Raw genomic sequence first — 13,179 nt, 5'->3', positions numbered from 1 at the left:
CAGTGACTATGAATCACACATCACCCCCTGCTGTCTGGTTGTAAAACACAAAATAATTCTGTTCAAGCTGGTTCAGTAGCCTGTGTAGTATGATACTTACCACAATATTATCTAAATATCCACTGCTTGTGTGAAACCATGTGGATTTAAATGTATTTTATCGACATAACATCACATTTTAAGAACAACAACAACAACATACTGAAGTTATATTACTATGGGTAACTTCCACTTTTACCAACGTAATATTATAACGTGATATCATTATTTTTTACTTGTATCACTTTTGAGTTTCACAAAACTGCATTTCTGCTGATCTCTAAAATATACTATATGCAAATATTCACAGCAGTTCTCTCACATACATACATGTATGTATCCACATTAAAATAAGTTTTACTGGACAGAATTTTGTAAAGAAAAAAATAAATCTATCATGACAATGTGCACAAAGCAAACTTTGTCATCACATTCTCTCATATTTTTATATCTTTGCCTCTGTGAAATAGTACAGGGTATTGTTGAGGCTTCAGTCTCTGCTAAAGTACTATCCCCTCAATCCACTCGAAACAACATGTCTTACTTGTGCTGACTGGTATTGTAGACATCTGGCAGGCAGCTGGTAGGGTTAGGTAGCTCTGTTGCATCACACATATAAAAGGAAACAAATACAGTGTGTGTATTGGAACACTGGAACTGCATCCTGTCTGCTTTCTTTGTTTTATTTTGTCTGTTTCCTCACAGACATCTTAATGTCAGTGGTCTTAGCAACATGTAACCTTGTACTCCACATGGCCCACAGTTGCCTTCCCTGCCTTGTCTCAACAGCAAGTTACACTGAAGATTTTCCCACTATTCTGGATAAGATTTTCTTCTCTAATTAGTTTTTCCTCCTGCCTATATTTTGTAACAGCTTTGAGTAGCACTGTTTTTCTCTCATCTAGAGTCTGTGTTTTACCACAGGCTTTGCATCTTATGCCTCTGGTTATACAGATGTCGAGTGCACCACTCTAGGCATTCATATTTGGATTATTAATACAGAAAAATGTATTATATTGTATTAATATAGGTTAAGATATTGGTACATAGAGTAGATAAAATCACCCCCAGTGTCAACAGCTGCAACATTAAAGACTTGTACACGTTAGTGCATCACTAATTGTATTTCCTGCAAAGAGATTATAGAAATATGGAAAACACACAAAAAGACTCTTATTATTCAGTCTCGCCACAAGATGATGCTCATGTTTATGTGTGTGAATATTGCTGTCTCAGCGCGCTGGAATGATGCTGCGTTCAGGTTATTCCGGAATTATCGTAATAACACATTCAGTCATATACATATCGTTCATGTCACGTCCAAATTGAAATAAAGACTAATGAAAATATCAATGTTTAAAATGTCCTATACATCCATATCAACACAAAATAAAAATTAAAACAATGCTTCCTTTCGTCAGTCAGATTCCGTCTTTCAGGGCGATTAAACCCCAGATTTAATGGGTTAATCCTATGTGAAAAATTATCAGCATCTAAAACCCTTACACAACATCGTCTCACGTATAAATGTCTTGAGCTTTCAATTGATGGGGACACTCACAAATCGTAAGTTTGTAAATCTTTCCCTTCTGTAGCATCCATCCCAGACGAATTGAAGGCGTCATGGTTGCCAGGTTGGGATACAGCAAGCTTCGTTTTGTATGTAAAAGCATTCTATATTTTTGATCATGCCTGCGTTTATTTCTCGCCATTCATCATTGTATTGCGTCATATTTGTTTTTTCTTCATCTAACTGCTTGCTTTGGCGTCGTTACATTTATTTACTGCAGTGAGCTCACCCATGACAGCACAGTTTTCCTGGTTGGGCTTGTGTTTGTGCTGGGCGGAGTCACGCAGACCAGGCAACACAGTCAGAAGCTTTGTTAACGCTTCATTGAGCCAAGATGGCAGACTTCGATGAGCTCAGCGATGAAGATAAGGTATTATCTTATAAACTTAAACTGTTATTTCTTTATTACTCGTAACCTTTGTCTAGAAGAATAGCAGTGCGCATTACGGTCCTTCAAATGTTGAATGAACTGCCAACATGGCTGTATTAGGTGTCTGTCGTTGGAGCTAGCTAAGCCAAGGCAGCGCTGTAACGTTATTTGACAGTTGAGTCGTCGCTTCATATTGTTCTTGTACATAAACACAATGTAAGTATGCTAACATGTGTTTAAAATACATATAGCTGAACGTCGGGTCTGTTTTTAGCATGGCCACCGGAGTTTGGAGTTATGTGACATTATTAGCTAATGCTAAATGGAAGGAAGTTCAGCTACTTCCTGCATTTACAGTAGGGATAATGACAGTGCATCGGCAGCATTAAAACCACCCACACCCAGTTTGCTTTAACTGGATGTTAGCTGCCTAATCTGGCCCTGATAACATAAGTAGTTGAAGTTTATCAGACGTGTAACTGGAGTTTGTAGCTGTTTTGAGTGATGTGGCTGTAAGTATATGCACTGTAATCTCAGGACAGATGCAGCCTCTCCTGCAGTGTTATTGGGACTTGCAGTGGCTCCTCTTGTTCCCCTTGTCTTCATGCTGCTACATGTCGGGAAATAATGCTCTGCATTCCTGAAGCTGATTGTGTGACCTGGGGCTTACGCCTCCTGGCATCACTACAGCAAACCTCCAAACATAAATGAAAACAAGGCAATAGTATTTCCCATTTAAACTTTAATAGGAAATCTGCTAACTTCTGATGTATCTTTATCAGATATAACATCACATTGTTTGACTGCATCGGTCAGAGCCTGGGAGCGCTTTCTGGGCTCTGAATGGAGTAACTATTCAGGAGCACAGTCAAACTGGGTTACTCATTGTTATACCCCTCTGCCCTTTCAGCTGGACAGCCCATTTGTAGGTCACTGCCAGCTGCAGCCTGGAGGCTAAATAACCCTGTCTGCCTGACAGACAGCCTCTCTGGCACCCTCATTCTGTAATGTGGCAGTGACATTAAGGACATAGTACTGATTTAAAGTGGTGAGGGTCAGAAATGAAGGGTGAAAAGAGAGAGAGACATTATTGCAATTTTACCTCCATGTTATTATGTGCTGCCTGATTGTATAGCTTAAAATACCTAAAAGTGCGCCCTAGGTATTGCCTTATGAGTGCAGTAATACCCGCCACAACTTCTTCACTCTAGCTTTGACACCACATGCTTACACTTGCATACTCACTGCTAAGAAAAGCCCTTGGGTGACATGACCCTGCCTGGCTGCCATCTAAGGAGTGGCCAAAATAGAGCTAACAAGTCTGCAGCCAAGAAAGTTAGCAGACTGCTCTCTGCTTCACTCTAGTGGCTGTCTGCAGGTCACTCACTTCTCATAAACACCACCTGCTATACCTCAAAAAATAAATTGGCCACAAACCATGCAGCAGATTGTTGTTACACATTGTATTTGATAATAATGTGAGGCCTTGTGCTATTTAAAAGTTATGTGACAAGTAATTTTGCTTGTTTTTTTTAGGTCCGCATTGCAGCTAACTTTGTGATGCACTCTCCTCCTGGAGAGTTCAATGAAGTCTTCAATGGTGAGCCTTGTTTGGGACACTTTCAGGACCAGCTGCATTTTGATGTGTGTGGATATAATTTGTTAATGCTTCTCTAATGTTAACTATTTTCTTTTCAGATGTGCGAATACTGCTCAACAATGATAATCTTCTCAGAGAGGGGGCAGCTCAGTGAGTTTCTTTCTTTTATTTTTTTAATCTAGTATAATAATGATGTTCTGGATGTGCATCCAACTTGGAATTGTATTCTCTCTCTTTTTCATACAGTGCCTTTGCCCAGTACAACATGGATCAGTTCACCCTTGCCAAAATTGATGGCTATGACGATCAGGTAAGTTTTAAAAAGATTTAAAAGAATTAAAAGAATATAATAAAATGAATAAATACATTTGCTTTTCTTATTGTAGCAATTAAAATGTCATCATTCTTATATATTATTAAGACAATTCCTGAGTAAACAGCTATAAAAACAATAATGATTATGATAATATTAAACACTATTTTAAAAACACCTTTTAAAACAAGAGTTACAAGGTGCTTCAGAAAATACAGTACCATACACGAGAGATGCAAAATATGAAGTATAAAGAGTATAAGAGAAATGAAAATAAAATATAAAAGAGCAACATTAAAACGTTTGAACAGTAATTATACAAATGCTTGGATGTACAGGTGTGGTTTTAGATGCTTTTAAATAGTGTAGTAATGGCAGGTGTCTCCGTTTGTGTCTCCTGTAGGTCCTGATAACGGAGCATGGAGACCTGGGTAATGGCCGCTTCTTTGACCCTCACAACAAGATCTCCTTCAAGTTTGACCACCTGAGAAAGGAAGCCAGCGACCCGCAGCCCCATGAGGGCGAAGCAGCTCTGAGGTCATGGAGGGACGCCTGTGATACAGCCCTGAGGGCCTACATCAAGGAGCACTACCCCAGTGGAGTTTGCACCGTAAGATCGCTCATTCAGTGATACCATGTTCGGCATTGCACTCCATGAATCAGATGTTCATCCGTATTTTTTATCCGCTTCAGGTTTATGGGAAAACAATTGATGGCCAGCAGACCATTATCGCTTGTATTGAGGGACACCAATTTGAGCCTAAAAACTTCTGGTAAGTTGATGAATCTCATTTTAAATGTCCTAATCAAATTCATTCTGACAATTACCTTACTGCAGCATAGGTGTTATGGCATGTTATTGGGTTATGCGTGTTTGGAATCAGTTCTCAAATGTTCTGTTCTACATGTTCTGTTTCCAGGAACGGTCGCTGCCGGTCTGAATGGAAGTTCAGTGTCTCACAGTCTACAGCACAGGTGGTCGGAGTTCTGAAAATACAGGTATGTTAAGTTATTAGCAGGTGTGTTGTGAGCTTAGCTATGAATTTAGTCCTGTTTGACTGTTGTCTTTATTTCTTCGTTTTACTGCAGGTACATTATTATGAGGATGGAAATGTGCAGCTTGTCAGCCACAAAGATGTGCAGGAAGCACTGACTGTGTCTGTAAGTATTTAAATGATTATTCTATTTAAACTCTGGAGCGTTATCTAGGAAAACTGAAGATTCTTGTTTAACCAGAGTCTGTGTTTGCAGTTGACTTATCAGAGTATTTCATGTTTGAGATATGTTAATATATGTCTAATTTGTTTAATTTACCCTCAAATGTATGTTTCGGCAGAATGAGAGCCAGACTGCAAAGGAGCTTGTGAAAATTATTGAGGAGGCAGAGAATGAATACCAGGTATGTGGGATTGAGGTGTTGCCTGACCTGCCTTCATAACACACTACATTGTATTTAAAGAGCCCATCCGCATGCTCTTCTCCCACTCTTCTGTTAATAAAGGCAGTGTCGTAGGTTACAGCATTGATGGCCTTTGCTCCTCACAAACTCAAAAGTTCACTGATAGTGAAAGCATGAATAGTGACCAAAGTGTTAGCTTAAAAGACATGATCTTGGAGGTGGAAGATGATGTTTATATTTAGAAAGCATGACTGATGTACTTTATCTGTTTTTCAGGTGGCCATCAGTGAGAACTATCAGACCATGTCGGACACCACGTTCAAAGCCTTACGCAGACAACTGCCAGTCACCCGCATGAAGATCGACTGGAACAAGATCCTCAGCTACAAGATCGGCAAGGAGATGCAGAACGCTTAGAGGACAGAAGCTGCTGAGGGTTATGACAAACAAATTGAAGAGAAGCTGATGCTCGCGCAAACACGTGTGACGCAACATAACGTACTGTATGTCCTTCTAAAAGAGACATTTGTTTGGGTTTTTCTTTTCCAGAGAATGAGAGCTTCTGTTATGCACTACGAGGGGATGCCTTTATTTTTAAATTGACATTGAGTGGTGCAACTGTCGCTCATTTGCAAACATATAGTTGTTGTTTGTTTTTTTTTAACAAATAATGCCTTTCGTGAGACTGAAAGTTTGGGACACTCCTGCTGTTTCAATTCTCACAGTCACATGTTTAACACATACACCGTCTGATCCCTGAGTGCTCCACAAATCCTCCCAAAAACCTCTCGACTTTCATGTAGCAACTAATTTTTCTCTATATGACATAACTGATGTTCTTAAAGAGCTTCCAATACCTCTATAGTTTTGTATTAACAGAGGGCAAATACTGTATGCAATTCGATATATTGACTGACTGGAGGGACACGTGACAACGCCAAATGATTCAGTTTATGTTTCAGTCAGAGGATCCCTCTGGATGTGGGGTTCTAGCCAGCGGACATGCCAAAGCATACATTTGTCTTTTTCCCATTCACTGATGGTATTTTGTCTTCCCTTTTGGTTCTGTCTTTCCTTTCTATTGTAGAAAGATATTTTCGGTGATAATCCCTCTATACCCCACCCTGCCGGACTGATAAAGTATTGGTGTCCTCCTGCCAGCTGTTTGCCTTTAGCTTTTGCTATATTTTTTTATACAAACTGTAAGTACATTTATTATTCATGAAATAAAAATATGATCTTCAAGCAGTGGTGATTGTTTCTGTTTTAAATGTATGGATCTTTATCAGTGTTTTCTTCTGGGTATCTTTGCATTTGAAGCAGGTTATCGATCGGAGGAGGAGTTTCATTTCCTTGTTATTTGTTATTTATTTATTATTATTTATCTATATATATTATAATTTGACTTTACATACCTGGCACGAGAGCAAATTGTAGTGACATACATTTTGCTGAATATATATTTAAAAATTTAGTTTATTAAATAAAGTGTAAAATGTATGAATTTGACAAAATTTTACTGAATTTGGTTGCCAGCTTGCCTTACATTTTTTTAGGTATGTGGGCATGATTGTGCTGGGGGAATTTACCAATGAAGATGCAATAAGTAACTTTTTTCTGTCACAATTGTAGTTATATACTCACCCTACCACAGCCCCAAATACCGGCCGAGTTTGCTTAAATTCTTACAAATGTATGTAAGCACATGGCTTTAAAGATGATGCCTGTGTTCTGTGTCGCAGAGATAGCTACTGAAGCTAGTATGCTAACGAGTTGACTATGGCCCATCCATTCTCGTAACACCACTACGAGCACCTAGACTGAATCGCTAACTGCATGGCTAACTGAGCTATCCAGCTACTGGAAAGTAAATGTACAAGCAATTCTTTGTTGTTATTCTGATATGTAACACCCAATTTCTTAGAGTATGAAAACATGAGGTGGGTTATTCTCACAGACAGCACATTTAAATGATCAGCTGCTATCCCATGTGGTGGAAGTTCTCTCTCTGTTTATGTATTGGCATGAAAAAAAGTTGCATCATGCACCTTTAATGTCCTTAATGCTTTAAGTACCATGTTTGGCAGCTGCATTATCAGTACAGCACACGCAGGCCTAAATTCAGCTGTGTCATGCAGAGCAAATGTCACTGGGATATGCTCGACACTGAATACTGTATTTGGTACATCGCACCTGTCTCAGCTGCATATTTATGTTGACGGTCCATAACCAAGTATGTGGACGATGTATATTTCTCTGATTAAATTCCCACTGAATTTTGATTGGACCTAAAATGATCAGTTGTAGTTTCAGGTTCACAGAAAAAAAATAACCAGCATGATGATGGATTACTCTGACATCACACTGATTACCAGATATTTACTTCGTCCTGTCCAGTTTGAGGACTCTCTGCATTTTCTTGTTTTAGAGAGTTTTGAACTGATGGTCATGTTATTTTAAGGTAAGTTAGATGATATTGCTTTAAATTCACTCTATTTTTGGACTCAATTTTTGATGTTTATAGAGAGTAATAGAGAAGCTATCTTCAGGTGATAAAATAATAATAACGATTAGTTGCGGCTGTATTTACTAAGGAATCATCTCTGTAGTTCATACCAAAAAATGAAAAATTGATTGGATAATGAAAAATATATATTAGTGTCAAAACTGTTTCACATTACTTATTCTGTTACTGGCGTGAGATTTCAGATATTTTAGCAACTATACTGTATTCTTAAAATAATTATTAGAAAAACAACTTTTCCCTGTAGCTGCCCTGCTGATGACAGGCTACACTTTAGGGACTGTCAACAAGAACATGACTGAGGATGCTGTTGTAGTCTGTTAATAAAACGTGAAGGGAAAAATGAGCTTCGTCTCAACTTTAGGTTTATAAAATCAGAAGACTTCCTCCTGAAGTTGTTTGATGAAGAGGTATTTTATTTTATTATTATTTTTTTTTTTTATCGTCGAGGTATTTTCGCTTTTTTCGGCGTCATGTAGTTGACGACGCTCCCTGACTGCGACCGTTTGCAAGCGTTCATCAGCCGGGATTTTTTGCGCTAAACTGCGCTACCTAGTCGATTTACACATCGCTCAATCGACATTTTTACAGAGAAAATGAATGACAAATCGACGGCGACGTAAAAAGTTAAACTCCAACACTGAATATGCGCGCGGGTCGCGTAATAATACGTAACACGTTGAAATCGTCCCGGCGTTGCATTCACGCCAGAAACAACATTAATGCTTCAGGAGGTTGATTCTGAGTCAGCCGGTGAACTTCCTCATCTGAGTCAGTCCAGAGTCAACAGCAGCGGCCTGTAGCACGTCAACATGTCGCTGAAGAGCTGTCTGCAGTCCGGACTGGACTTCATTGAATTTCTGGGAGACAGAGTGTCAAACACCAACAAGAAGGAACTTCGTGACATCTACAACTCTGAATTTAGGGGCAGGTAAGCTGTAAAAAAAGAAAACAAGTGTGTGTGTGTGTGTTACCTGCAGCTATCAGACTGGGCTCTGTGTTAATAGTCCCAACTCTGTCTGTTTATGTCCACAGAGAAGGAAGAAGGGACCCTAGTTTCTCCAATGTTGTATTTGCACTTACGAAATTCAACAAAGCCTACATAAAAAAGGGGAAGCTCTTCATAAATGTCAAACCTCAGGTAAGATGAGCTGTCATTCCACTCCCCAGTAGGAACATGACAGGACGTGTTATTTCCTGCAACTGGAAAGTGGACAAGGAAGGAAACACAGAAATAAAATGAGGACGTGTGATGTTCTTTTTTTAAATCTCCACTGTAGGTTCGAGTGTACTGTGATCAGTGGCGGAGGCCCCGGGCCCCTCGTCCACAGCCACACAGCCCCAGCCCCGGCTCTGGCCCTCAGGAGACAGCTAAGACTCCCAAACCCTCTGCCCCCTCGACCCCTGCGACCCCTGCGACCCCTGGGCTGACCCCCAAGAAAAAGCTGGCCACGGAAATCCTGGGCAAGCTAAAGGCAAACAGGTAGGTTTCCTTTTTTAGTGTGCTGTCTGTATAATGTTGTAATATATTCCACACACGTTGCCATAAATTTTCACAAATTGGGTCTAATGTCCGTTCTGCCACATCACAGAGGACTGCCACTGCATGCCAAATGTCACCATTTCACATGCAGTGTCTATGATAAGGTGTCAATACACGCATGGACAATCAATGATCAATAAACACGTCTGATCATTTATTTATTATAGGTGTTAATGTGACTTTGAAAAGTCGCCTTTGTCTTAAAGGTGCAGCATGTAAGAACTGACCAAGAGGAGGATGTATCTTACTACAATAACCACTTTTGGCTGCTAATTGTAGCTGCTGTTATTTAGCTTAGATAGTCGTGCAGCTAGTGGTCTGGACTAGGATCCCGGGGACCAGGGTTAGTGTTTACAGCTCCGGACCAGGGCCGGCAAGGGCTGATGAACATGTTAACTTCAGTAGATATCTCTGCAACACAATATATAGAATTCATAATGTAAAGAACTGCTTTTTTTTTTTAAATTGCTGATCATTTGGGGGAATTTTTCAACCAGAATTGTTACGTACTGTGCCTTCAAGGGAAAAAATTGTATCAGCTTCTGATTCAGTTGTTCTGTAGACACCACCTTGGTTTTATAGTCCCTGCTTCTGGCAATAAAATCTAATTATCATCGCTGAACTCTTATTTGTTTCTACGAATTGTATGGTCAGAAGTGTGAACCCATCCGGCCCTGGTGACGATTTATTTTCCACAAAAGTTCTGATTTCAAACGTGTTTGTCTACTGGTGTCTTCCTGTATAGGGTTGTGCATCTTCTCCCCTTGTGAATGTCTCCAGATGTAAACGACATACATGTTAAACTGCCATGAGGAGTGATTGTAAGAATGAACGCTCACCTGTCTGTATTTGTTGGCCCTGTGAAATGGTGAAGACTTGTTCAGTGTCCACGTCACCTTTCGTCCAAGCTCGGTTTCAGTCTCTGCAGGTCGGCATAACAATGGATGAAAATCTATGCAGAATATCAAGAAAAATGTGCGCGGAATTAAAGATAAAATTATAGATAGATGTAGATAATGATAAAACTCTTTAAGAGAAATAATGGGATTTGAAATGAAATTCATTTTCCAGTAAAAAGTCCGTTTTATTTGAGCCCAGAGAGACAACAAATAAGGCGAGATGAAGAGAGGGAGAAGTGGGGGATGGGTGACGACCACCAAGATGTTCTCACCTTCCCTCTGACAGTTACAAGCCTCACAGGTGTAGACTCTGCAGTTTACTGATCATGCCTCTCTACCTCGCAGGAAAAAGTTGACCGCTGACAAGTGGGGCATTCAGATCACATCAGACCCGGCAGGGGAAAATGGAAAAGTCCAGTTCACTGTGGAACGTCTCAGGGAGACGTTCATCCTCAGGTTCCACATCCTTAACAAGGGCACAGCCTGCATCCACTTCACCTACTACACTGCCCTGCACAAGATGCGCTGCTTCACTCTGGAGGACGAGAGGAGAGTCACCAGAGCCTGTCCACTGTTCCTCTGTCCAGGTTAGAGCGCTGCTACTTTCTGTTTTCACTGCCAAAAAAAACAAAAAACAAAAAAAAACGCTGAAGAGATGATTAATGTTCACAGCTCCTCTCGTTGCTTCCTCTGTCTCCCGCAGGGGAGAGCTACGAGGTTCTGGTTCGGTACAAGCTCAGCCACTTTGGATATTTTCCTGCCACGATGTACTTTGAGTTCTGCCCGGATCTGCCAGCATCTGCTCCCTTCTGCATTGTGCGGGAGGTGGAAGCGTTAGCCAGCACCCCTCTGGCAGTGGAGCTGGGGCCCGTGTCTCCTTACATGCCATTTCAGAGGGGAAAATACAGGGCTGCCAACCTCGTGATAGTGGAGGGGGTCCCTCCTGAGAGGTAAGAAGTGATTGTAAACCAGTCTCAGAATAGAAATGCCCTCGTATGCCTGGTTATTGAAGAAGAACGCAGTATATTTTACCAGGTCTAATAAATCTGCATTCTTTGTGATGTCCAATTATGGTCAATTAGGAATACTATGATAATAACATTTGCCGTCTCATGCAACATTTTTCACAATATTGAACATCAGACAGTTGTTACAGTATCTTCTGGCTTTTATTTTGAAAATATAACGCGCGTGGAGACAACATATTCGGGGGGGGGTCACTACAGGGCGGCTGGCCTTTACACATTGGTTCTGGCTTTGACACAGAAAAGCAATGTGCATATTTAAAAAACAAAGATATCTCTGGTTCTGATCCATGATCCAAGTCTTTTAACTGTTCACTGTGACAATGTAATATGAGCGCAAGGGTTACAGATAAATGCAGAACATTGTTTTACCATCTCCAAATTGAATGAGCACAGATTTTCCCCCCAGCAGCTGGAAATCCATGATTACAGATTTCAGTGGAAGTATTTGATTTGGTAGCTGGTTGAAGCAATTTCCCTCACGTTTAATTGAAACTGATCAACAAATGGACCCAGAGCGGTTCCTGAAATTGTGTTTTATTTGTGCGGATAACAATCATGATGTGTTTATGTTTTGTTCCTCTCTGCAGTTCCATGGCCCAGCCTCCGAACATGCCAGTGAAATTAGCACAATACAGATGCCCAGAATACCTAAAGGGAGCGGCTAAACTATTGATGGAGGACCCTGCAGCTGCCGGGCGGAGCTTCCCATCCCTGAAGTGAGACAATGAATTAGTTATTTATCAGTTTTATCAGTGAAGTTTGTTTCTGGTCATCACAGGTGTTTGTATGTGTACTTTACTTCCAGGGGTCTTTTGGACTCTTCTTTAAAGATGAAGACGTACCCTCATCGATTTCACCTCCTGCTACACCTGGAAGAGCTACAGATGGAGGTGGACATCAGGAAGTATGACATCCTCAACCAAACCATGACTCAAGAGAAGAGCAATAAAAAACTGCTCACACTCAGAGTAAGACATCCTCACAGTGTACATCCTCATCCTCACACTGTTTTAAATGGCAGCAATGGAAGCAATGTGATGCCATCTCTTTTCCCTACTCTCTTTGGTATGATGTAAAACTATGTGTGTTGCTAGTCTGTTGTCAGCTTGGGTTATCTGAAATTATAATAATTATCATCTTTATAGAACACTTTGAAAATTCTTGTTACGAAGTGCTTCACCAAATTCAATGAATGCAAACACTGTACACAGTGAACATTAAGCAGAAATCTAAATTAGGACAGGCTAAACAATAAAAGCATGATGTTTTTTTTTAAAGATAGGACTTAAAGCAGGCCAGACAGACAGAAGATCTCTGCCTGAGGATCTCAAGATACCCACATGTACTGTACTAAGAGGTCAGGGATATTGTCAGGACTGAGACCATGAGAAGCCTGAAAAGAAATCAGTAAAATCTTTTTAAATGTGTTGGAAAAGGAGCAAAAACATGATGCAGAGCAGAAAGACGGCCAACATTTGTATTCTCCAACAGGTTCCAGGTGTTGCTGAGAATCGACCATCCGTACTCCGTGGAGATTGTCTGAGGGTGCACAAGTCTGAGGACAAGGTCGAGCCGATCACTGTGTACAATGGATATGTTCACAGAGTGGAGCTGGACAGGGTCAAGCTGGGCTTTTCGAAGCAGTAAGAGCTGGACAAAGAATACTTTTCACGAGCAATTAATCTGCTTATTATTATCACGACTAATCGATTAGTGTTTAGTCTAAAAAGTGTCACATTTAACAAAAAACAAAAGAAAAAATGCTTATCACAGTGTCCCAGAGCCCGAAAGGATGTCTTCTGATTCCTTATTTTCCCAATTGACATTCCAAAACAGCAAATCCTTTGATTTAAGAAGCTAGAACCAGCAAATGTTTGATATATTTGCTTGATAA

The 13,179-nt window shown here is 40.4% G+C and overlaps 2 protein-coding genes across 2 annotated transcripts in view; both read left to right on the top strand.

The window, feature by feature from the left end:
* The first annotated feature begins 1,790 nt into the window (after window positions 1-1,790).
* Window positions 1,791-6,536, top strand: LOC119020939 (F-actin-capping protein subunit alpha-1). Its single transcript, XM_037100751.1, has 10 exons — window positions 1,791-1,979; window positions 3,516-3,579; window positions 3,678-3,729; window positions 3,826-3,889; window positions 4,296-4,502; window positions 4,586-4,665; window positions 4,813-4,891; window positions 4,982-5,053; window positions 5,229-5,291; window positions 5,568-6,536. Exons 1-10 carry the CDS (start codon window positions 1,944-1,946, stop codon window positions 5,706-5,708), a joined length of 858 nt encoding a protein of 285 aa, XP_036956646.1. The 5' UTR covers window positions 1,791-1,943; the 3' UTR covers window positions 5,709-6,536.
* Window positions 6,537-7,549: 1,013 nt separating this feature from the next.
* mov10a (Mov10 RISC complex RNA helicase a) overlaps window positions 7,550-13,179 on the top strand; it is a 12,846-nt gene continuing 7,216 nt past the window's right edge. The window contains exons 1-8 of the mRNA XM_037100082.1: window positions 7,550-8,746; window positions 8,851-8,956; window positions 9,096-9,298; window positions 10,603-10,844; window positions 10,961-11,207; window positions 11,873-12,001; window positions 12,091-12,253; window positions 12,777-12,928. Of these exons, the coding sequence (XP_036955977.1) occupies window positions 8,628-8,746; window positions 8,851-8,956; window positions 9,096-9,298; window positions 10,603-10,844; window positions 10,961-11,207; window positions 11,873-12,001; window positions 12,091-12,253; window positions 12,777-12,928 (1,361 nt within the window). The 5' untranslated portion in view covers window positions 7,550-8,627. The remainder of the gene's footprint in view (window positions 8,747-8,850; window positions 8,957-9,095; window positions 9,299-10,602; window positions 10,845-10,960; window positions 11,208-11,872; window positions 12,002-12,090; window positions 12,254-12,776; window positions 12,929-13,179) is intronic.

Source organism: Acanthopagrus latus, chromosome 6 (genome assembly GCF_904848185.1).
Source record: "Acanthopagrus latus isolate v.2019 chromosome 6, fAcaLat1.1, whole genome shotgun sequence".
Classification (NCBI taxonomy): Eukaryota; Metazoa; Chordata; class Actinopteri; order Spariformes; family Sparidae; genus Acanthopagrus; species Acanthopagrus latus.
Note: the sequence above shows the minus strand (reverse complement) of the source record. Positions and strands in the feature narration are given on the sequence as shown.